This window comes from Monodon monoceros, unplaced genomic scaffold (assembly GCF_005190385.1).
Source record: "Monodon monoceros isolate NGI ecotype Baffin Bay Population unplaced genomic scaffold, NGI_Narwhal_1 Super_Scaffold_21, whole genome shotgun sequence".
Lineage (NCBI taxonomy): Eukaryota > Metazoa > Chordata > Mammalia > Artiodactyla > Monodontidae > Monodon > Monodon monoceros.
Window position 1 is genome coordinate 171,184,781 of NW_021703778.1, and position 22,720 is coordinate 171,207,500.

Below are 22,720 nucleotides of genomic sequence, written 5' to 3' on the forward strand. Positions count from 1 at the left end.
CAAGGAGTGAACAATAGGGCAAACCTTGTGGGATATTAATCATTTTGGAGAACAGGAAACAATTCTCTTTTGCTAGGAAAATTCTGAGAATTTGAAGTGAGAGTTTTCCTAACGGCGATGAAAGAGCATGAGACTTTTAACAGAATATGAAAATATATGTTAATATTTTACAAAATGAAAAGTCAAACTGTAGTATCTAACTCTGTTCTTCACTTGCAGGTCTGGCTTCAGTATCAGTGTTTGTGGGACATGCAAGCTGAGAACATCTATAACAGACTCGGGGAGGATCTCAACAAGTGGCAGGCGCTCTTGGTGCAGATAAGGAAGGCCCGAGGAACCTTTGACAATGCAGAGACCAAGAAGGAGTTTGGACCAGTAGTCATAGATTACGGCAAGGTGAGCTCTGCTGTCTCATTGAAAGGTGTCCAGGGAGCTGGGACGGCAACATCTGACTAAAATGAAGTTGAGGCATAAACACTCCAGCGTGAAAGACTTGCTCATCCGCTGTCGTGTGCTCCTTCACCTGCAGGTCCAGTCTAAGGTGAACCTGAAGTACGACTCTTGGCATAAGGAGGTCCTCAGCAAATTTGGGCAGATGCTCGGCTCAAACATGACAGAGTTCCACTCCCAGATCTCCAAGGTGAGGAGACAGGATCCTGCCGGTGTGATGAACCCCCTGGTGCCCCTCGGCTCTCCGTTAAACGCTCTGCTCTCTCCGGACAGTCTCGCCAGGAGCTGGAGCAACACTCCGTGGACACGGCCAGCACCTCCGACGCTGTGACCTTCATCACCTACGTGCAGTCTCTGAAACGGAAGATCAAGCAGTTTGAAAAGCAAGTCGAGGTGAGCTCTGTCCCTCACTGTGTCTCAGGTGGGGTCTACGGCGCATCTCTGTCATGCCCCTGCCGTGCTTGTAAGGGTGGGCAGGTGATTCTTAGGCACTTCAGGGTTTGAGAGCCACAGGCTCCTGTCTTTTAAAATCTTTTGCTGTAGTTGTGGACCTTCAAGTCCTCAAACTTGAATTACCTTCTCATAATTTGGAAGGAGGGTGTGACGCCCAGCTCTAGCACGCTTAGACCCCGCTCGGGGCCACCCGGTGCAGCCGGGAGCAGTCACGGGACTGGCCACGGTGCCGTCGGGAGGGGAGCACGTGTGCTCCGTAGCCGCGGGGTGCCCTCCCGTCCGCGGGAATCTGACAGCTGTCTCTGCTGCCCTTGTGAAGGAAAGTGCTAAGTTTATTCTGTGACCCTCAAAGCTCTACCGCAACGGCCAGCGCTTGCTGGAAAAGCAAAGGTTCCAGTTCCCGCCTTCCTGGCTTTACATTGACAACATCGAGGGAGAGTGGGGGGCCTTCAACGACATCATGCGGCGGAAGGACTCTGCCATCCAGCAGCAGGTGGCAAACCTGCAGATGAAGATCGTCCAGGAGGACCGGGCTGTGGAGAGCCGCACCTCCGACCTGCTGACCGACTGGGAGAAGACCAAGCCTGTCACGGTGAGTCTCGCGCCCGGCGCCGCAGCTTCTCCCGAGCCGGCAGCAGGTGACCTGGCGTCTCTGCTTTCGGAGACTTAAAAGGCCCTGCCATGGCTTAGCTTTCCAGAATGAAGACTTTTCCCTGTAATTAAAAGGAGCAGTACTTGCAGGTAGTGGATTTGGAAACACGAAAGCCTACTTAGACCTCCTCGTGACAGTCACTTAAGTCAGGGAATTGTTTTAAAGACTAACGTTTTTCTGTTTGTAAGTTATCCTCTTACTTAAGCATAGTCAGAAGTTAGAACTTCCTCTCTCGTGGACACAGGCCAAGCATCGCGCTTGAACTCTGACGTCATTGTCGCGGTCATTAAGGCTTTCTGTACCGGGACCTGCCACACGCTGGTCTCTGGGTTCATTCAAGTATTTATTGAGCACCGACTATATTCTGGGCAGCAGAGATACAGCGGTGACCAGAAAGGAGCCCTCCCTGCATGGAGTTATGCTCCACTGGGGCACGGAGGGTAAAGAGTGAACGAGAAGAGCAGGTGTTTTAAGTCAGATGGTGATACGTGCCGCGGGAAAGGGGTGTTGGTGCGTTCCTGCTCTGCAGGGGGTTGACATGTGGAGGCTGAGGGAGGGGCCGGCAAGCGTGCCGTGGCCGAGGGGGCGTCCAGGCAGGGGGACGGCCAGTATGGGGCTCAGGCAAGTAGGTCACGGCCTGCCTGGCTCACTGGGTGGAATTCAAACTTAGACATACACGTACGCATAGAAGGGGAAGGGTTTTGAAATGCTCTGAACGTCAGTCTGGCTTTATAGTGTGGATGGAGGTTCTCCGCACCAGTCCTGGGGGCTGATTTGGCTGCCCCACGTCTACTGGGTTGGCCTCTGTGCTGCTGGGCCCAAGGTCCTGCCTTGTGTTTCATTTTGGCTGAGGGGCCCCGCTGTTAAGCAGGCTTGTGCTTTTGCTAACGCCAGAGCTTCCAGGCTCTGCAGGGGAGTGAGTACTGATCACTAGACAAACGAGTGTGATCACCTGAATTTGAATATCTTTTGTTGCCTCACCTTGCTAGTAATGTGTTAGAGTGAAAACTTTGATATTTTGTGTAGTCCTTCTCAAAGGTTATCAGAATGGAAAGGAAGTGTGTAAACAGTGTTAAGGCTGAAGTAGAGTCTTCTCCAGTGAGAACAGTGCTTTCCTCTTCATTCTTCTCTCGGTAACTGATACCACGACTCCGCATCTCAGGGAGGGCGTGGCTGGCAGCCCCAAGCACCCTGTCCCCTAGGTCAGGAGTGTCCTGCTCCAGGCCCAGGTCTGTCCTGACTCTTCTCTTCCGTCTCCCTCGGCACTTAGTGAGGGGTGGCTGAGTCGAGAGGTGCTCCACCTTCCCTGTGTCAACCCTGGAGGTAAAAGTTCATCCAGTAATGGACGTGCATCATCAGTGTACAGCTTTTGGATGTTTACGTACGTAGATGTGTTCAAGGAATCACATATTCTAGAAGCCCAGCAGGCCCCCTCCACCGTTTCAGAGCCAGAGCTCGTGTGTCCTGAGCCCCGGCTCTGATCCTCTGGCCTTGACTGCTTCAGGGCAATCTTCGCCCGGAGGAGGCGCTTCAGGCTCTCACCATATATGAAGGAAAGTTCGGCAGGCTGAAGGACGACAGGGAGAAGTGTGCGAAGGCCAAGGAGGCGCTGGAACTGACAGATACGGGACTTCTCGGTGGCAGCGAAGAGCGCGTCCAGGTACGAACCGCTCCAGCGGGCAGCTGGGGCCGGGCCCCTCGTGCTCACGCTGCCTCTGGCCCACAGTGTCTCAAGAGCCGTGGGGTGGTTCTGCTTCCATTTCAGCTGCTTTACTCTGCTTCATCGCAGGTGGCCTTAGAGGAGCTACAGGACCTCAAAGGCGTTTGGTCAGAACTGTCTAAGGTCTGGGAGCAGATCGATCAGATGAAGGAGCAGCCGTGGGTTTCGGTGCAGCCTCGGAAGGTACGTGGAGCTACCGGTAGCTGTTACGTACACGCCTTCACGCACTGAAAGTTGTAGGCATCACCTAGAAACTCGGCAAGCAAGGAACTGTTAGAATTCACAAAATGTCACTTGATGGTCATTTACATTATTCATCCAGATTAATGTAAAATTTCTCCTGAAACCATTTTAAAAATATTTCATCATTTAAAGGAATGTTGGCAAACTAAATACCATCTCGTGTTTCTCTTGACAGCTTCGGCAAAATTTAGATGGCCTCTTGAACCAGCTGAAAAACTTCCCCGCACGATTACGGCAGTACGCGTCCTACGAGTTTGTCCAGAGGCTTCTGAAAGGTTACCTCAAGGTCGGTGACTCAGAGCTGCGGTCACAGATGTCCGCTAGAAACACGCCACACGGGTAACACGGCTCCATCTCTCCACAGATAAACATGCTGGTGATTGAACTGAAATCTGAAGCACTTAAAGATCGCCACTGGAAACAGCTGATGAAACGGCTTCGTGTAAACTGGGTTGTTTCTGAGCTGACCCTCGGCCAGATCTGGGACGTTGACTTGCAGAAAAATGAAGCGGTTGTCAAGGATGTGCTGCTTGTAGCACAGGGGGAGATGGCTTTGGAGGAATTTTTGAAGCAGGTAAGTAATAGGCTGATGGGCATTCCAGATCTTGTTTCAGGCTGTGACATAGACTGACGTAGATTTGAGCCTCACATGTGGTCCCTTTTGTCTCCATTACACTCGGTCACTTGTGTGGCTGGCGAACGCCCACATACTGATGACGTGCCTCTTTCGGTTTCATTTCAGATAAGAGAAGTGTGGAATACTTACGAATTAGACTTGGTTAACTATCAGAACAAGTGTCGCCTGATCCGAGGCTGGGACGACCTCTTCAACAAGGTCAAAGAGCACATCAACAGCGTGTCTGCCATGAAGCTCTCTCCGTATTATAAGGTACCGCTGTGGGGAGGTGTCCCTCCCGCACATCCACCGTTGTACCTTCAGACTTACAGTCAGGGCCTTCCCAGGCGGTCCAGCGATTGACTCCGCGCTTCCACTGCAGGGGGCATGGGTTCGATCCCTGTAGGGGAACTAAGATCCGGCATGCTGTGTGGCCAAAACAGATTCTTTTTAAATAATTAAAAAATAAAAATGGCCAGACTCACAGTTCCCAGGTGCCTCTGGTAGAAAATGTGAGTCACGTAAGTTGACAGGATCTTCTTTCTGCATATTGGCGTGAGTCCTGGTGTATCTGAGAGTGGAGAGTTCAGCAGTTGAGCTCTGCCTTCCATCCACCCGCTAGGTGTTTGAAGAGGATGCCCTGAGCTGGGAAGACAAACTGAACCGGATCATGGCTCTCTTCGACGTGTGGATCGACGTGCAGAGGCGCTGGGTCTACCTGGAGGGCATCTTTACGGGCAGCGCAGACATCAAACACCTGCTGCCGGTGGAAACCCAGCGGTTTCAGAGGTACAGCCTCGAGCCGGGATGGAGGGCTGAAGGGTAGGCTTGGCTGGTAACCACCCTTTGCACGAAGGCTGATGTTAACCTCGCTTTTAATTTGATTTGTAGTATCAGCACGGAATTCTTGGCTCTCATGAAAAAAGTATCCAAGTCTCCCCTGGTCATGGATGTTCTGAACATCCAGGGGGTACAGAGGTCGCTGGAGAGATTAGCAGACCTGCTAGGAAAGATCCAGAAAGCCCTGGGAGAGTACCTGGAAAGAGAGCGCTCATCTTTCCCCAGGTGAGAGGGTGGTTTTTACGGGGACTGAAGGGAAGGTCAGCTCCGGCGCCTCCTTCCCGCCCCTCCCTCCCTCCTGGCCTGTGTGTTGGTCACTCTGACGTCAAGGGTTTTGTTACCAGTAACCGATTTAGTGAATACCGTTTCTCCTTCATCCATTGCTTCCTAATTATAACAAATAATCCTTAATTTTCTACCGTGGGTTCATTTACTAAGCTTCATTTAAACTATTATTCACCCTCCCAGGTAGCTAGCGTCTCTTAAAAATTTAGCTGTGATTCTTTTTTTTTTTTTGGCCACACTGTGTGGCATGCGGAACTTCCCTGACCAGGGATCAAACCCGTGCCCCCTGTGGTGGAAGCATGGAGTCTTAACCACTGGACCACCAGGAAAGTTGTATTTTATTTTCTAAGTGGCATTCTTTTCTTTCTGAATAGTTTGCTTAATATAAATAGAGCAGGTTTTTAAAAAATTCCTAAGGTGCGGTGAATTATATGAAATCCGGTGAATTATATGAAATCCATTGAATTTCTCTTCAGGATCTGTTAGGTGAGTGTATATCTTTTGCTGAGGGCTGGAAGAAATTTGGATGTGATCTGAATTCAGGCTGGAGGTGGTCCATCACAATCCATATCCACCTTCCTTTCCTGAAGTTTTGCCTTGATTCCCCTTATTTGTGTATATGTCATGTTTTAGCAACTTACATGCTATTTTAATTTTAGGTTTTATTTTGTGGGTGATGAAGATTTGCTTGAAATCATTGGAAACAGTAAGAATGTAGCTAAGTTACAGAAACATTTCAAGAAAATGTTTGCTGGTGTTTCGAGCATCATCCTAAATGAAGACAACTCTGTCGTCCTGGGCATCTCATCCCGTGAAGGAGAGGAGGTAGTTACATTCATTAATTGTAACTTAGGAAACTTCACTCCCATCTTTGCGCACTTTAATTCTTAGAGTTTCTTTATTTCAGGTTATGTTTAAAACTCCCGTGTCAATTACTGAACATCCCAAAATCAACGAGTGGCTCACCTTAGTAGAGAAGGAGATGAGAGTCACGCTGGCCAAACTCCTTGCTGAGTCTGTTACAGAAGTTGAGATTTTTGGTAAAGCAACTTCAATTGACCCAAATACCTACATCACCTGGATTGACAAATACCAGGTACTGTCCAGTAGAAGGGGGACAGTCTGAAGGTGAGGGCACTGGCTGATCTTTAAAACCATCCTTTTGGGTCTTGTGTGCCGTGTCTCGCAGGCCCAGCTCGTGGTCCTGTCAGCCCAGATTGCCTGGTCTGAGAACGTGGAGACGGCGCTGAGCAGCGTCGGCGGGAGCGGCGACACGGCCCCCCTGCACTCCGTGCTCAGCAACGTGGAGGTCACCCTCAACGTGCTGGCCGACTCGGTCCTCATGGAGCAGCCACCGCTCCGGAGACGCAAGCTGGAGCACTTGGTTAGTCCCATTCCTCCCAGCCAGGCTCCTGGGGCTTCGCCTCGGACAGTTGAAAGAACTCGCGCTTGAAAAAGATCCTAATTGGTGGCAGGGAGAAAAACAAGTGGATGGCCTGTTGACAAATGCTGGGGTGTGTACTTGACTCTCTGGTACTGTTGAAAGGCAATCTTGGGGGACGGGAGTTAACACACACGACCTCCCGACACAAAGGGGTGACACTCGTGCCTCTGGGTCTTTCACACTCTCGTCCTGTCCTTCCCAAAGAACACGTCCCGTGGCGGACCAGCCCAGCGTGTCTCTGAGCCCGAGTTGCTTGCTGCTGCTGGCCTTTGCGCCCCCGTGTGCAGCAGATGGACTGTTAGGATAGAGACAGCTCTTCTCCCATCACGTTTTATGCTAGTTGCAACTAGCAGAGTTTTTGTTTGTTGTTTCTTTGTTTTTGCTGCAGCTCTTGATTCTGTGTAATTCCATTGTGTGAATAACAGTTTTATTGTTTTTTAAAGTGAACAACAGTTCTCTTGTTTTTAAAAGTGAATGTTTACACTGTAACTGGACCTAGAATCTCAATTTAAAAGTCTACTAAATAACCCCCGCACCCCGAGGATACGCTTATGTACTTTAGTTTACATGCTTCAGTTCATGAAATGTACTTTCTGATAAGCTCTTTAAAGTGACTCTTTCTTCAGATCACAGAGTTGGTTCACCAGAGAGACGTCACCAGGTCCCTGATGAAGAGCAAGATCGACAACGCCAAGTCTTTCGAGTGGCTCAGCCAGATGCGGTTTTACTTTGACCCTAAGCAAACCGATGTGTTGCAGCAGTTGTCGATTCAAATGGCAAATGCCAAGTTTAACTATGGCTTTGAGTACCTGGGTGTCCAGGACAAGCTGGTCCAGACCCCCCTCACCGACCGCTGCTACTTGACGATGACACAGGCCTTGGAGGCCAGGTTGGGCGGGTCCCCCTTCGGTGAGTCCCTCCCCACACCTGGACAGGTGGAGTCAGATAGGAAACGTACTTTTCCAAGATTAAGCAAATGATCTAAATGTATTTCTTAACTGCGTGGCTGGTACCTTCTAAAACTTTAAATCCGTTGGCGGCTATCACAGTTATAGTTGACCCTTGAACGACACTGATTTGAACTGTGTGAGTCCACTTAGACACAGAGTTGTTTTAATAGATAGGCAGTCGGCCCTTCATGTTCACCGGTTTCACATCCTCAGGTTGAACCAACCATGGATTAAAGTTTCCATCCGAGGTTGGTTGAATCCATGGATGCAGAACCTGTGGATACGGAGGGCCAACTGTTGGACTCGAGGGTCCATGGATTTGGGTAGACGCAGGGGTCCTGGACCAGTCCACGTGGAGACCGAGGGATGATTGTACTTTGGTTTTTTAAAATGAATTGCTTTTTACAGTTCTTAAAACTAAAGGTGTGTTCTTACTTGAGTTCTCAATTCCTTTTCTTCAAACAATAGGGCCTGCTGGGACTGGGAAGACCGAGTCTGTCAAAGCTCTCGGCCACCAGCTTGGACGCTTTGTTTTAGTTTTCAACTGTGATGAAACCTTTGACTTCCAGGTGAGAAGCTCTGTGGGAACCACCTAGAGTTAAGGGCCTGAGAGGGCTGGGTGGGGAATAGCAGGCGGCACCTCTTAGAGCTGTGTTGGCCTTACAGCACAGCATGGTCCTCTGGGGACAGGGTTACTTGAGCTGTTGGAGGTTCCCAGCACGTGCTTGACACCGACTTGAGCTTCACGTCCTCAAATTCTTCGGACTCCTCAGTGTAACATATCTTCCTGGTGTCTATGCCCGGAAATAAACAAACATTATGGGAAAGGTTTTTTAAACAACGTGTTAACCTTGTCATTGGGATTTTATTGGCACGGGAGGAAAAATGATACGTTACATCTGTACCACTGTTTATGAGGCACTTGACCTGTGGGGCTGGGCTCCTTGCCTCACGTGTGAAGCTGATGCCACCTTCACAGCCCCTCCCACCCCCACCCCCCCCACCCTGGGAGGAAGATGATATTGTTCCCATTTCAAAGATGAGCAGACAAGGGTTTCAAGATGTGATTTGCCCAGGGTGGGACCCGTCATCCAAGCCAGAATCGGAGCCCCATACAGCCAGCACCACGGCCGTGGTTTCAGCTCCCTTCCCTTCTTCTCGTTTCAGGCGATGGGACGGATCTTTGTGGGGCTTTGCCAGGTGGGCGCATGGGGCTGCTTTGACGAGTTCAACCGCCTGGAGGAGCGGATGCTGTCGGCCGTGTCCCAGCAGGTGCAGTGCATCCAGGAGGCGCTGCGCGAGCACTCCAGCCCCAGCTACGATAAGAGTGAGACCGGCTTCTCTTTACAGTTGCCTGGAGGGCGCAGAGGGGGCCGCCTCTTTGATTAGAAATAAGGGAGACTTTAACGTAGCTCCAGGACTCACTGCTGCAGGCGGGGCAGTGCATCCTGAGTGAAGACAGGCGGTAGGGCCCAGGGTAACGCTGCACCCCTCGTCCCAGAGCAGCCCCGCGGAGCCGTCAGTCCTTCCCCTGTAGCAGAGTCACCGTGCTCCCTCCCCCGGTGTCTGCACACAACACAGGTTTGAGCCGCTCTGGGCCCCCCGCATTCCCCTCCTCCTCCCTGCATCCCACAGAGCCAGGCCTCCTGGCCAGAGTGTTGGGAACGAGCCCTCGTCACGGTGGGAGTGCCTGCTCGGAGGGCCCCGGGAGCTTGTTGCGCACACAGCCTGGGCTCGTGAGCTGGAGGACGTAAATAAATACATCCACGTTGGAGAGTTTACCTTTTAATGTTCCCTTTTTTTCCATAATAACGGTAACTCATCTTACCAGACCTCCCAAATAAAACAAAAGGAGTGTCAAATCAGTACCTGTGTACTCCATGTTCCATGTTCTCCTATGGAGGAAGTCTGATCCCTAAGTAGTCCTGGGATGGGGGGCGGGGGGGGGGGCTGTTTATTTTGTGTTTTCCTTTGATGACCCTACGAGAGGGTCATTGTCATGACCTCAGCCCGTCAGTTTTGTCACAACATGGATTGGTTTTTATTTCTGCAACTATTGTTGGGCTGTGTTTCTGTTCTTGCATTGACCTTGTGATGCTCAGTAATGCACAAATAGTGGGCTTCCTGCCTCCGGGACTTGATCCGTTACACATTCGGACGGCTTTTGTGTGGGTGAAGTGGGTGAAGATGGGCCTGCCTGGGCTGGTGGGCATTGTGTCTGGTGAGAGCCTCCAGCTCCCCTGGAGTCCTGGGTCGGCAGGGAGATGGGTGCTTGCTCTGCAGTTTTAGATTTTGGAGTGGTTTTTTGACTATCACGAGTCTTAACACCATCCTCCGATTTTCAGCCTCTGCCCCCATTACTTGTGAGCTGCTGAACAAACAAGTCAAGGTGAGCCCAGACATGGCCATCTTCATCACCATGAACCCTGGCTACGCGGGCCGGTCGAACCTTCCAGACAACTTGAAGAAGCTCTTCCGGAGCTTGGCCATGACCAAGCCCGACCGGCAGCTCATCGCCCAGGTCATGCTGTACTCACAGGGCTTCCGCACCGCCGAGGTCCTTGCCAACAAGATCGTCCCGTTCTTCAAGTGAGTCACTTAGAGTTATTCCGAATCGTGTTTCTGGCATGTGTCAAGTGTGCCATTTAAAGTTTACCTGTGTAGTTACGACACTACCTTCCAAGTATCCGTCTCTGATTTCTTGATGTTCGATGCTCTTGGTGCTCAAAGTGTACTGCTTTTTAAGAAAACCCTTTCTCTTTTAGACTATGCGACGAGCAGCTCTCTTCTCAAAGCCACTACGACTTTGGTCTCCGAGCCTTGAAGAGCGTGCTGGTGAGCGCCGGAAACGTGAAGCGGGAGCGGATCCAGAAGATCAAGAGGGAGAAGGCGGAGCGCGGCGAGGCGGTGGACGAAGGAGAAATCGCGGAGAATCTCCCTGAGCAAGAGGTGGGCGAGGCACCCCTAACCGCTCAGGCCCAGACTCTGCTTGTATTACCCTTTGCCACCCTGAAGTCATGCCTGGAGGGCTCTCACTGTGGCTCACGTGCCCCGGGGTGAACGGAGGGGACCCGCATTTGACGGGAAGCCTGGGGGTGGGTGCGGGGCGCTGGGCCTCACTGCTTGCTCACGGGACAGCTGTGCCGTGGGTCCTCCGGGGACAGGGCAGTAGACGTGGAGCCGCCCCCCCCCGCAGAGCTCATCCCCTTCTCCCCACGCAGATCCTGATCCAGAGCGTCTGTGAGACGATGGTGCCAAAGCTGGTGGCAGAAGACATCCCGCTGCTTTTCAGCCTCTTGTCGGACGTGTTCCCTGGGGTCCAGTATCACCGGGGCGAGATGACAGCGCTGAGGGAGGAGCTCAAGAAAGTGTGCCAGGAGATGTACCTGACATACGGAGACGGAGAAGAAGTCGGCGGGATGTGGGTTGAAAAGGTAGCTGGGATCGTGGTGTTGGCTGGCGCCTCACAACCCCGCAGGCGGCCGCGAGCGGTAACGACGGCCGCGGACTTGGTGGAGAAGCCACGTCTTACGGGGCTTTGTCCACCAGGGGTGTCGTCTGGTTTGTGGAGATTTGCCCCAAGACCTGTTAGGATTTTTTCCTAACTTGAGAGTAGTGATAGGGAAACTTACCTGAAATTTTCAATTATGTGGTACAGTTTGTTCTCTGAAAATGCTGGCTAAAGGGGATCGTGATGAAAACCGTCTATGGCAGTAAATGATCTGCTTACAAGACTTCCCAATACCACGATTAACAACATAAATGTGTAATCAATAGGGTTTACATTCTGTATCGACTTCTTTATCTCCTCTGTGAGATTCACTTAAGAAAAAGCGTGTCACGTGCACAAGCTGTGCGTGCTGACCCTCCGCTGCGGTCCTGGGTTAGACAGGCGGCTCGTTCATCTGGTCTCTGTTCTCCTGGCAGGGCACCTCAGGGGTGTCTCCTGAGGCAGCTCGGTGAGCGTCTCCTGACTCAGTCAGACAGCTCCACAGTTCAGTAAAAACCCTCTGTGTTTGCTGTGCTGTGGCCAGTTGAAGGTCTCTCTGGTTAGAAAGCCCCAGTACTTGCCTTGGAAGAGTCACAGCACACGTCTCCTGCTCGGCGGTGGGAGGGGCGGTGAGGACCCTTCCACCTTCCTTCTCTGGAGTGCTTATGGTGCTGGTCGGTCTGGCCCTCAGGTTCTCCAGCTCTATCAGATCACCCAGATCAACCACGGCCTGATGATGGTGGGGCCCTCGGGCAGCGGGAAGAGCATGGCCTGGCGCGTTCTTCTGAAGGCTCTGGAGAGGCTCGAGGGTGTGGAGGGCGTGGCCCATATCATCGACCCTAAAGCCATCAGCAAAGACCACCTGTACGGAACCCTGGACCCCAACACCAGGGAATGGACAGATGGGCTGTTCACACATGTTCTGAGGAAGTAAGTACACTTGGGTGGGTGTCCGCACTCCGGAGAACTGGGACCTAGGCACTCTGTCCTCGTGGTAACAGCGTACGTTATTCTTCTTACCACGCTCTGGACAAATTAAAGTCACTTTAGAAACCGTTACAGGCTGAGCATTTTCAACCTCAGTCACCCGCTGCTGTAAAATCCTCCCACACCAGGATCATAGACAACGTGAGGGGTGAGCTGCAGAAGCGCCAGTGGATCGTCTTTGATGGCGATGTGGATCCCGAGTGGGTGGAGAACTTGAACTCGGTGCTGGATGACAACAAGCTGCTGACCCTGCCCAACGGAGAGCGCCTCAGCCTTCCGCCCAACGTACGAGGCTAAGTATCCCGCCCTGACTGCCTGGCGCGCAGCCGGGGGAGCGGCTCCAGCCTCTGTGGCAGCAGTCAGTGTCGGGGCCTCTCTGTGCTACATTCTTTCCATTCCTGTGGCTGGTGAGAAATGTTTTCAAAGCATCCATTCACGACTTTCCGCACTTGTTGAATATTAAGCCTGCTCAGTAGTCCCCGGGTAGCTTTTCCTGCGACTCCGTGAGGCGGGGTTGTAGTTAGGATTTCTGCGAAACGGCAGAACGAGGGATTTAGACATGGACACTTCCAGGGTCATCCCTTGGAAATGAGCACTTGATCCAGGTCCTGACCACGCCCCCTGACAGCGGTAAACATGGGCAGGCCTGGCCTGGGCGTGCGTTCATACTTTGACGCCACTTCTCTGGAGTTCCGTCGTGTGCCGGGCCTTGTTCTAGATGCTGAAAATGTGGCTGTAAACAACACAGACAAAACCCCTGCCCTCCCAGGGCTCACAGTCTGAGGTGGGAGACAGACAGGATAAGTGGTGTTGGGGCTACGGAGAAAGTAAACTGGAGGAGAGCAGCCGCCCGGTGCCAAGGGGTGGAGCTTGCACTGGCAGAAGGGGCGGTGCTGAGGCTCCCCGGGGAAGCTGAGGGCACGAGGGGGCGGCTCCTGTGGCTTCCGGGCATTCCAGGTGGAGGGGCGGGTGGCGGGGGAGGAGCGTCTGGCTGTGCCCGGCGTGTGCGAGGAGAGCGGGGCAGTTGGCTGATGCGGAGAGAAGTTGGGGCGGGACCCAAGGGGGAACAGGCGAGATGAGGTCAGGCCCGGGGTCGCTGAGGACTGGAGCTTGCGTGCTAGGTGAGCTGGGAGGCCACGGCACCCCAGGCACAGCCGTGGAGGTGCTGAGAAGTAGCTGAGCTGTGGGTGTGAGTTCAAGCTTGTGCCAGTGGGGTCGGCTGACGGGCTGGAGGTGGGTGGAAGGGAAGGGAGGAGTCCGGCCGCACTCCTGAGCCGCTGGGGAGCAGGAGCCTTTCCCGCGACGCCGGGTCAGCATCGGTGGTTATCTCTGCTTCAGAAACCAAGCCGCGGGTCTGGGAACATGCACGTATGCAGACTCGTGTCTTGATTTGACTTGTCGGGTTCTTTTCTTACAGCTCACTACCCAGTAGATTCTAACTGTTGTCAGAAAGATTGATCTCCTTGTGAGGCGTGTTAGCAGTGATGTTAAGGCTCTGGGATCAGATGGTCCAGTTTGAATCTCAGCCCCACTGGCGACTAGCAGTGGGACCCGGCGAGGCTGCCAACCCCACGTGCGAAAGGGGACCCTGCTGGCCAGCCTGCCGGCGGGTTCGAGGCCAGGAACCTGGCCACAGCACCTCACTGCTGACCCTGCCACCCAGGGAGCTGTTGGCTCCGTCCCACCAGAGCTCCTCTCCTCTCCTCTCCTCTCCTCCCCACCACACACAGGTTTTTTCCCACCCAGATTCTCAGGGAGAGAGTGTTGGTGGATGTTGTGATGAGGCAAACCGTAGACATTTTTACTTCTAAACCAAGTGCAGTGAGATTGGATTTAAATTGCTCTTTCAGTGGGCATATAGGTAAAGTAATTTTAGTACCCGGGTCTGTACCAAACCCACGTCATTAACTGTGCTCGGTGTTCTCTTCTCTCAAGGTGCGCATCATGTTTGAAGTGCAGGACCTGAAGTACGCCACCCTGGCCACGGTGTCGCGCTGCGGCATGGTTTGGTTCAGCGAGGACGTGCTCAGCACGGACATGATATTCAACAACTTCCTGGCCAGGCTGCGCAGCATCCCCCTGGACGAGGGGGAGGACGAGGCCCAGCGCCGGCGCAAGGGCAAGGAGGACGAGGGCGAGGAGGCCGCCTCCCCGATGCTGCAGGTACGCGGGCCAGCGCCGCTCCGCCGAGTGCAGCCAGCTGGCATCTGAGGGTGCTGGGCCGCTGCGCAGAGTGAGGCCGGGCGTCCCACCCTGAGCATCTGGAAGGTGGGGTGCTTTTCACGATGGTCACTGCTCCGCTGCTGAAGCCGGCCACTCGCTGGAGGTTTGCATAATCAGTGCAGTCGCTGCTGCAAAAGCGTAGCCGCGCACGGAAAATTTAAAGAATTCTTTAGTTTTCTTTGCAAATTGATGAAAGGTGGACCTTTTGCATTTCGATGGTGAAGACCAATGTTCCTAGGAAGCGTGATCTTTTTTTTTGAGAACCACCAAGATGAAGGAATAAAGGGTTGGTCGTTGAAGCTTCATTCCTCATTTTTTCAACCCATAAAACTACTTTTCACAGTTGCGTTGATCCTCTCCTGGGCCTAGGTTAGAGGAGATGAAAACCTCCCCGCTTTTTGAGATGGTAGCTAAGCATCATTCACTCCCTCCTGTAGATCCAGAGGGACGCAGCAACGATCATGCAGCCGTACTTCACGTCCAACGGCCTGGTCACCAAGGCCCTGGAGCACGCCTTCAAGCTGGAGCACATCATGGACCTGACGCGCCTGCGCTGCCTGGGCTCGCTCTTCTCCATGCTGCACCAGGCCTGCCGCAACGTGGCCCAGTACAGCGCCAACCACCCCGACTTCCCCATGCAGATCGAGCAGCTGGAGCGCTACATCCAGGTCAGGAGGGGTCCAGCTGTGGCCAGGTGCTGGGGGAGGTGCCGGCAGCATCTCTGGGCACCACTGCTTCAGGGTAACATCGTTGTAAATGTCTTTCCTTTATTGTTGAAATTCCATTCAAAACGGGACCCACTTCCTATTCCAATAGCGGTATCTGGTTTACGCCATCCTTTGGTCCTTGTCTGGAGACAGTCGGCTGAAAATGAGAGCAGAGCTGGGTGAATACATCAGAAGGATCACGACGGTGCCACTGCCCGCTGCTCCCAACATCCCCATCATCGACTACGAAGTGAGTGCGCGCCTCGACTGGACGTTGTCTCTTCTTTCGTAGGAGGGTTTTGCCCTTTTAGTTTTCTGTGGCACAAGGGATGCAGGTTGACTTGGAGGTTCTGACTTGCATGAAAGTGAGCAAGTCTTGTAGGTGAGCAGGTACATGGGTCCCAGGGTGACCGGCGCCCGCCCGTGTGTGCAGGTGTCCATCAGCGGAGAATGGTCGCCGTGGCAGGCCAAGGTGCCTCAGATTGAAGTGGAGACGCACAAGGTGGCCGCCCCTGACGTCGTCGTGCCAACGCTGGACACCGTCCGCCACGAGGCCCTCTTGTACACCTGGCTGGCCGAGCACAAGCCGCTGGTCTTGTGCGGCCCTCCTGGGTCTGGCAAGACCATGACGCTCTTCAGCGCCCTCCGGGCCCTGCCCGACATGGAGGTAAAGAGGCTGGAGTGGGCAGCGGACCTGGGGCTCAAGCACGGGGTCGGCCTTCCAACACCTCGCTTGTTTCTTCCCTTCTCCAGGTCGTGGGTCTTAACTTCTCCAGCGCTACTACTCCAGAGCTCCTGCTGAAGACTTTTGACCACTACTGCGAGTACAGACGCACACCAAACGGGGTCGTCCTGGCCCCTGTTCAGCTCGGGAAGTGGCTGGTGTTGTTCTGTGATGAAATCAACCTGCCAGACATGGATAAATACGGGACGCAGAGGGTCATATCCTTCATCAGACAGGTGTGTTTATGTCCACGAGGTGCCCTCTCCTCCACAACGTGTCCTGTTCACATTTGCCCCTAACGTGTCTCACTCCCCCTTGCCCTCAGATGGTGGAGCACGGAGGCTTTTACCGAACCTCAGATCAGACTTGGGTGAAGCTGGAGAGGATCCAGTTTGTCGGGGCTTGTAACCCGCCCACTGATCCTGGAAGGAAGCCCCTCTCTCACAGGTAACACACAGCCCCGTAGACTTCCCTGATCTCACACACACCAGTTCCGGGTTTGCTTTAAATGTAGCATGACGAAACTGTGGTTGTCATTATAAAAAGGTAACAAAATACTGCTCGTCGTGGGGTTCCTCTGGGGTTATGTCACTGTGCTGGGAACACACTCAAAATGAAAGCGACGACTTGCTGGGCAGAAGTGAGCTGCCCCAGACCTGCCTGTAGGGCCAGGATGAGGCTGAAATAAGCCCGAATCGTTTTCCCACCTTTGCTCGGTTCTTTTCCGGTTTTTTGCATCTACAGCTACGTGTCAGACCCAGGCCCAAGTAGTTTGAGTGAGACCTCAGTCAGCTGTGGCGCGAAGCCGTGGGGGCGGGTCAGGAAGCCCCCGGTCGGCCTGGGACAGGAAGGCAGCCCTCGCAGGCATGCTGCCCCTCACCCCATACGAGGCTGAGCCGGGCTGTCTTTGTGCAGGTTCCTGCGTCACGTGCCTGTGGTGTATGTGGATTACCCGGGACCCGCCTCCCTGACGCAGATCTACGGCACCTTCAACCGGGCCATGCTGCGCCTCATCCCGTCCCTGCGCACATACGCAGAGCCTCTCACCGCGGCGATGGTGGAATTCTACACCATGTCCCAGGTGTGCGGCGTCTTTGCCCCGTCGTGACCGAAAGGCTCTGTTGAGAGGCTGAGCTTCACCTGGAGCTCCGGCTGAGCCGGGAGACTTGCTCCAGGGTCTCAACAGATGATGCTTGCGGCTGGTTCTGCACCCGCGAACATCCCCTTGTTCTCGCCGTCCTCGTCTGGCACACGTACATGTGTTCATTCCCCTCACGAAACCGAGACCGTGCTGTGCCGTTTCTAAAAGGATGTGGCCACTTCTGCTTTAACAGCACCAACGTGTGCCTGTCTGTACTTGTTCTTCTGCAGTGTCTGTGGTGACTGCATGTGGCCAAACCTGTCGGGGCCAGACCGGTTACAGTTCCACCACAATGCCTCTTTCAGCCTTGAAAAAATATTTATTGAAAAGATCTTTGCCCACTGGGACTTCCCAGGCAGTCCGGTGGTTAAGACTCCATCCCTCCAATGCAGGGGGCGCGGGTTCGATCCCTGGTTGGGGAGCTAAGATCCCACGTGCTGCGGGGCACTGCCAAAATAAAAAACAAAAAGATCTTTGCCCACCGGATGAGCAGAAGTGGCTCTCATGGTTTTGGCTTGCGTTTCTTTATTAGCCTCTGACAAGGGCCCTTGCAAGAGAACTGCCGACTTTCCACTGAGACAGCCATCTTTTTTTTTCTTTCTTTTTTTTTTTTTTTTTTTTTTGCGGTACGTGGGCCTCTCACTGCCACGACCTCTCCCGCTGTGGAGCACAGGCTCTGGACGCGCAGGCCCAGCGGCCATGGCCCATGGGCCCAGCCGCTCCGCGGCACACAGCACCCTCCCGGACCGGGGCACGAACCCGTGTCCCCTGCATCGGCAGGCGGACTCTCAACCACTGCGCCACCAGGGAAGCCCTATTTTTTTTTTTTTAACGTATAAATCTTTAAATATAATTAATTGCAACATAAAGTGAGCAACTTGGATCTACTGAACAGTAGTCCCAACGTTATTTACCAATTCATTCTCAAATATTCCAGGGTCTGGAGTCTTTATTCTTAATATAAAAATGTTATACTGCATTTGACTTTTTAACTACTTTCCGTGTCTTAGGACATTTACGTGTAACTTGCATCTTTTCGATTCCTGCAGGAGAGGTTCACTCAGGACACACAGCCCCACTATATCTACTCACCCCGTGAAATGACCCGGTGGGTGCGAGGTATCTTCGAGGCACTGAGACCCCTGGAGACTCTGCCTGTGGAAGGCCTCATTCGGATTTGGGCACATGAAGCCCTCCGTCTCTTCCAGGACAGGTAAAACCAAGGATGTTGACCCTTCCGACCCCCCGAGTTAGGGTCTGCATGAGGCAGAGGCAGGCTGAGCTGGTCATGGACAGGAGTGAGGTGGCGAGGGCAGCCTTGCATCTGGGAGTTGATCACGGCCACCCGTATGTACGAGACCCCCACGGCCCTGCTGGTTACCGGTAACCTCGGGCAAGGCACTTTAACTCACCTCTTTCACTGTCGGGTGGGCCCCACACAAGGTCAGGGCACAGAGGTCACAGGTGAATTTCAGTGCCTTCTAACAGCAGCGTGGGGTGCAGTTCCGTAACCACCACCCCTTCCTCACCCTCAGTCTTTGCTCCCATCAGAGGATTTGCAGCTGTTCTTATCTCTGGGACTTTAGTTTTCTCTTTTTACCTGTTGGCCACTTATTTCAAGTCTTGCAAGTTTTGACTTTTTCTAGTTAAGTGACCAGTACTGAAGGGAGAGACTTGCTAGTGGCTGTAGTGGTCAGCTTGGATTGTGGAAGGTTTTGTGGTTTGAACATCGTAAGTCTCAGTAAAAAGTTGAGTCGTTTTCTCTCTCAAGGCATCTTGAAAATTATTGACCTTTTTTTATTATTACTCATTTATTTTTGGCTGTGTTGGGTCTTCGTTGCTGCGCGCAGGCTTTCTCTAGTCTGGGCAAGCAGGGGGCTGCTCTTCGTTGCGGTGAGCGGGCTTCTCACTGTGGTGGCTTCTCTTGTTGCGGAGCAAGGACTCTAGGCACGAGGGCTCAGTAGTTGTGGCGCACGGCCTTAGTTGCTCCGTGGCATGTGGGATCTTCCTGGACCAGGGCTTGAACCCACGTCCCGTACATTGGCATGGGGATTCTTAACCACTGCGCCACCAGGAAAGTCCCTATTGACCTTTTAAAATCAGAATCTTTTTCTTGTATTCTTTGTTAATGGTTGTGTACGATCTTTGTCTTATAGTAGATTCTTGGTTTTCCTAGTTCCTGCTCTGTCATTTTTATTGATTTTTCCTATATTGTTAATTTTATGTATCTCAGCACTGCAGTCCTTCATAGCCTTTTAGGCTCATTTTCGATTAGTGAGAAAAAGTTAGACTTGTGTTGCTTTAACTCTAAACTTCTAACAAACAACAGATCTTAACTGATTTACTATTTACTGCAGCACCACGATTTCCTGTTGCAAACTATTTGGGGAAATGTTCTGCCCGTGAACAGGTTACTCGGAACAGAGCAAGAGGGGCTGCAGAGTAGGAGCAGGAGGGCAGGACCCCTCGGGCCCGGGCTACATGTGAGGTCGCCCGAGGTGGCCCATCCGTAGAGGACACGGTCCCAGCAGGACAAGCTCCTCTGACCACTCATGGCCTCAGGTGTGGGTAGTCGTAGGAGTTGGTTAATAGTTACTCGCCTGGCAGAACCCAAGGCAGATGGTTCCCTCCAGACTAAGAAATACTTAAGCCTTTGGTAGTTACACGTCTGGACCAGTTATTCTTGCCTTCAGGCAGCGTTTCTCACCCATGCTTTCGAGGAGTCTTGGAATATTGCGTTGTTGTAGATGACTGGGTTCCACGCCAGCCTCCTTGGAGTTCTCATTTCCCACAGAGCTGCCCTGCAGAGAGCCAGGGAGAGAGATGAGCTAACCAAGGCAGAGCGGGGGCACACGAGCCCTGGCAGCCCAGCTTTTATCTCTCGTATTGCGGCTCTACCACTTTAAAAGGCGGTCCTTTTTATGTTACGTGAGCTACCTTCATTCTCCCTTCTTTAATTAAAAAAAATAATTGGGCTACAGTATCATTTTTACATTTCTTAACATACCAGAGATATAATTTTGTTTAGATTGAAATTTCGCAATAGCAGTTGTGCTTCTAAATTCTGGTTGGCTACGGTAAGTACGTGACATGCTCATTGGACCTTCACCTGGTAGCCTAAGTTATCATGTATTCAGCTGCTCAGAAGGTACCTCCCACACCTATAGGGACAGTTAGAGTCTCGCCTGCTTGCTCTGTGGTTTTCTCCGTAAGCCTTGTGTTTCCAAAACTGTACACCTTGTATCTCTATTCCTGTTCCCATAATGCCCCTTGATACTTGAAACATTTATATTAAGCAAGCTTAGAAACTAAAATGAAGTTTTCATTTTGTAAATCAATGTAATTAAACATTTTTAGAGGAGTTTTGTTTTTTAAGATTTTCGTATTTAATATCTATGTTTCGGACTACTTAAGTCATCTCGAGTTCAGAGTCTTAGGTTCTTCCATTTGTAGAAAATGAAAATTTCTGGTAGAAGACTAATGCCAGCCCTTGGAGTAGCCCACAGCACCCACAAAACCAGGTGTTTTCTCACCACGGCCTCTGTCTTCTCTTCCGACAGACTTGTAGAAGATGAGGAGAGGCGCTGGACCGACGAAAATATTGATATGGTTGCTCTGAAGCATTTCCCCAACATAGACAAGGAGAAGGCGATGAGCCGGCCCATCCTGTACAGCAACTGGTTGTCAAAGGTAACGCGTCTACATCACGTTAGGAATACTTTTCTTTGCTCCTGTCCTACTAGTTAGAATTACCTTCTCGTCAGAAACGTCTTTGCCTTGAAGCACACTATAAAGGAAGCTGCGGCTATAGGCATGATGGGCCACGTATTTGCAGCCGTTGATAATTCAGGGCAGAGAATCCCAGGACCGCTCCAAGAGCTGTGGATCCAACCAGCAGGAGACGGGACTTCAGTGAAATCAGGGCAGTTAGGGATGACTTGTGTGAAAATGTTTCGTATACTAGGATGCTAAACAGAGTGACATTTCCAGAATAGCTGTGAGCTGCCACTTTCTCTGAAAAAGAGAGCCGACAGCCGACATCGTAGGAAGGGACAGTCTTGATGTGCATTTCCTTCGGTAGGTGATGCTGATTTAGGAATGAGGACAGCCTTCCTTTAGGAGCTCCGTCTCATAGGGTGGATGGCCCCACCTTGGGAGAGCTGACCCTGACATAGGGGCTTAGGCAAGTGTCCATAGGCCTTCATCTGAGTGTCGACAAGGGCATGGCAGGCACAGGGCCTGATAGGAGCAAAGGCACAGAAGCAAGAAGGACAAGAGAGATTTGCTGAGTGTTTCTAGAATTTCCTATTTATTTCTAGACTCTAGATACTAATCCTGTTTCATTTATGGGCACCATCTTCTCCCAGTGGCTTGTCTTTTCACTCTCTTTATAGCGTCTTTTGAAGAACAAACATTTGTAATGGAATATCGTTTAAACCCTTAATCCATCTGAATTGAGTTAGTGTATGGGGTGAGCTGTGGGTTCATTTTCAGTTTTTCTTTTGTGCATGTCCACGGTCCCAGCACTGGGACTCTGCAGTGTCGCACTGTCACATGGGTTTCCCTGTGCGCGTGAGTCTGTTACAGAGCTCTGTCCTGTCCATTGGTCCATTTGCTGCTTCCTGTGCTAAAACCACGTGGTCCTGATCACAGTTCTAAGTCCACCAGATAGGACAGTCCCTGTCCAGAACACCTGGTTCTTAAAGGGGTGGGTCATCTTTCCAGTCTTGGGCTTTTCCCCTTCCAAATGAAATTTAGAATTGGCTTGTCAAGTTGCACCAAAACAACTTCCACCCTCCACCACTGAGATTTTGACTGGGATTACATTGAATCTGTGTGTCAGTTGGGTGGAACTGACATTTTTAGTTGTGTGTTTTTCTCTCCATGATCATGGTGTAGCTCTTCATTTACTTAGATGTTCTGTGATGTCTTTCAGTGAAGTTCAGTTTTCTCTGTAAAGATTTTCCATGTCTTTCCATGTCTCATCCTAGTTTACTTATATTTTTGTTCCTATGTTATAAATACCTGCTTTCGTCTCATTTTTTGACAGTTTCTTGGTATATGGAAATATAATCCACTTTGCTATAAAAACTAAGATGATTTCTTCTTCGTAATTGGATCTACCTTTTTTCCTACAGGATTACATCCCAGTAGACCAAGAAGAGTTAAGAGATTATGTCAAAGCCAGGCTGAAAGTCTTCTATGAAGAAGAGCTCGATGTTCCTCTGGTCCTGTTTAATGAGGTGTTGGACCACGTGCTCAGGATTGACCGGTGGGCTTTTTGTTGCTGCAGCCTCACCACTCACCCGAGCTGCTCTCGATTTGATGGGGGCGGGGGTCAGGCCAGGCCTCGTGCTGTCCTCTTGACGGGCCTCCCACGCCCCTGCCTTCATCTGCCAAGTGACTCCCACTTCTTAGTCCAGCTCTGCTGAGCGGAGCTTACCACCGGCTGCGACTACAGCCCTTCACCCTCCTGCTAGAATCGGCTTGTCTCCCTCGAGTCATCAGGGTGTCCGGGGCGGCGCCATGTCTTTTTTATCTTTGCCGCCTCACCGGACCTGGCAAATAACAATTGCTGTACGAATGTTTAGTGTACAAATTCAAGTTAAAACGCGTTCCAGGGCTTCCCTGGTGGCGCGGTGTCCGCCTGCCAATGCAGGGGACGCGGGTTCGTGCCCCGGTCCGGGAAGATCCCACATGCCGCGGAGCGGCTGGGCCCGTGAGCCATGGCCGCTGAGCCTGCGCGTCCGGAGCCTGTGCTCCGCAGCGGGAGAGGCCCGCGTACCACAAAAAAA

At 52.1% G+C, this 22,720-nt stretch overlaps 1 protein-coding gene across 2 annotated transcripts in view; it reads left to right on the plus strand.

The window, feature by feature from the left end:
- Positions 1-22,720, plus strand: part of DYNC1H1 (dynein cytoplasmic 1 heavy chain 1) — a 65,825-nt gene that overhangs the window by 24,629 nt on the left and 18,476 nt on the right. For both annotated transcript variants that reach the window (XM_029236975.1, XM_029236976.1), the window contains exons 13-44: positions 220-396; positions 530-640; positions 724-843; positions 1,256-1,495; positions 3,060-3,215; positions 3,345-3,458; positions 3,694-3,804; positions 3,883-4,092; positions 4,261-4,407; positions 4,757-4,923; positions 5,026-5,199; positions 5,919-6,084; positions 6,167-6,355; positions 6,449-6,643; positions 7,330-7,612; positions 8,122-8,222; positions 8,821-8,980; positions 9,999-10,242; positions 10,419-10,602; positions 10,875-11,087; positions 11,835-12,073; positions 12,259-12,415; positions 14,066-14,293; positions 14,791-15,021; positions 15,170-15,310; positions 15,494-15,727; positions 15,814-16,020; positions 16,110-16,231; positions 16,700-16,865; positions 17,975-18,138; positions 20,486-20,615; positions 22,064-22,197. In XM_029236975.1, coding sequence (XP_029092808.1) covers positions 220-396; positions 530-640; positions 724-843; positions 1,256-1,495; positions 3,060-3,215; positions 3,345-3,458; positions 3,694-3,804; positions 3,883-4,092; positions 4,261-4,407; positions 4,757-4,923; positions 5,026-5,199; positions 5,919-6,084; positions 6,167-6,355; positions 6,449-6,643; positions 7,330-7,612; positions 8,122-8,222; positions 8,821-8,980; positions 9,999-10,242; positions 10,419-10,602; positions 10,875-11,087; positions 11,835-12,073; positions 12,259-12,415; positions 14,066-14,293; positions 14,791-15,021; positions 15,170-15,310; positions 15,494-15,727; positions 15,814-16,020; positions 16,110-16,231; positions 16,700-16,865; positions 17,975-18,138; positions 20,486-20,615; positions 22,064-22,197 — 5,615 coding nt within the window. The remainder of the gene's footprint in view (positions 1-219; positions 397-529; positions 641-723; positions 844-1,255; positions 1,496-3,059; positions 3,216-3,344; positions 3,459-3,693; positions 3,805-3,882; positions 4,093-4,260; positions 4,408-4,756; positions 4,924-5,025; positions 5,200-5,918; positions 6,085-6,166; positions 6,356-6,448; positions 6,644-7,329; positions 7,613-8,121; positions 8,223-8,820; positions 8,981-9,998; positions 10,243-10,418; positions 10,603-10,874; positions 11,088-11,834; positions 12,074-12,258; positions 12,416-14,065; positions 14,294-14,790; positions 15,022-15,169; positions 15,311-15,493; positions 15,728-15,813; positions 16,021-16,109; positions 16,232-16,699; positions 16,866-17,974; positions 18,139-20,485; positions 20,616-22,063; positions 22,198-22,720) is intronic.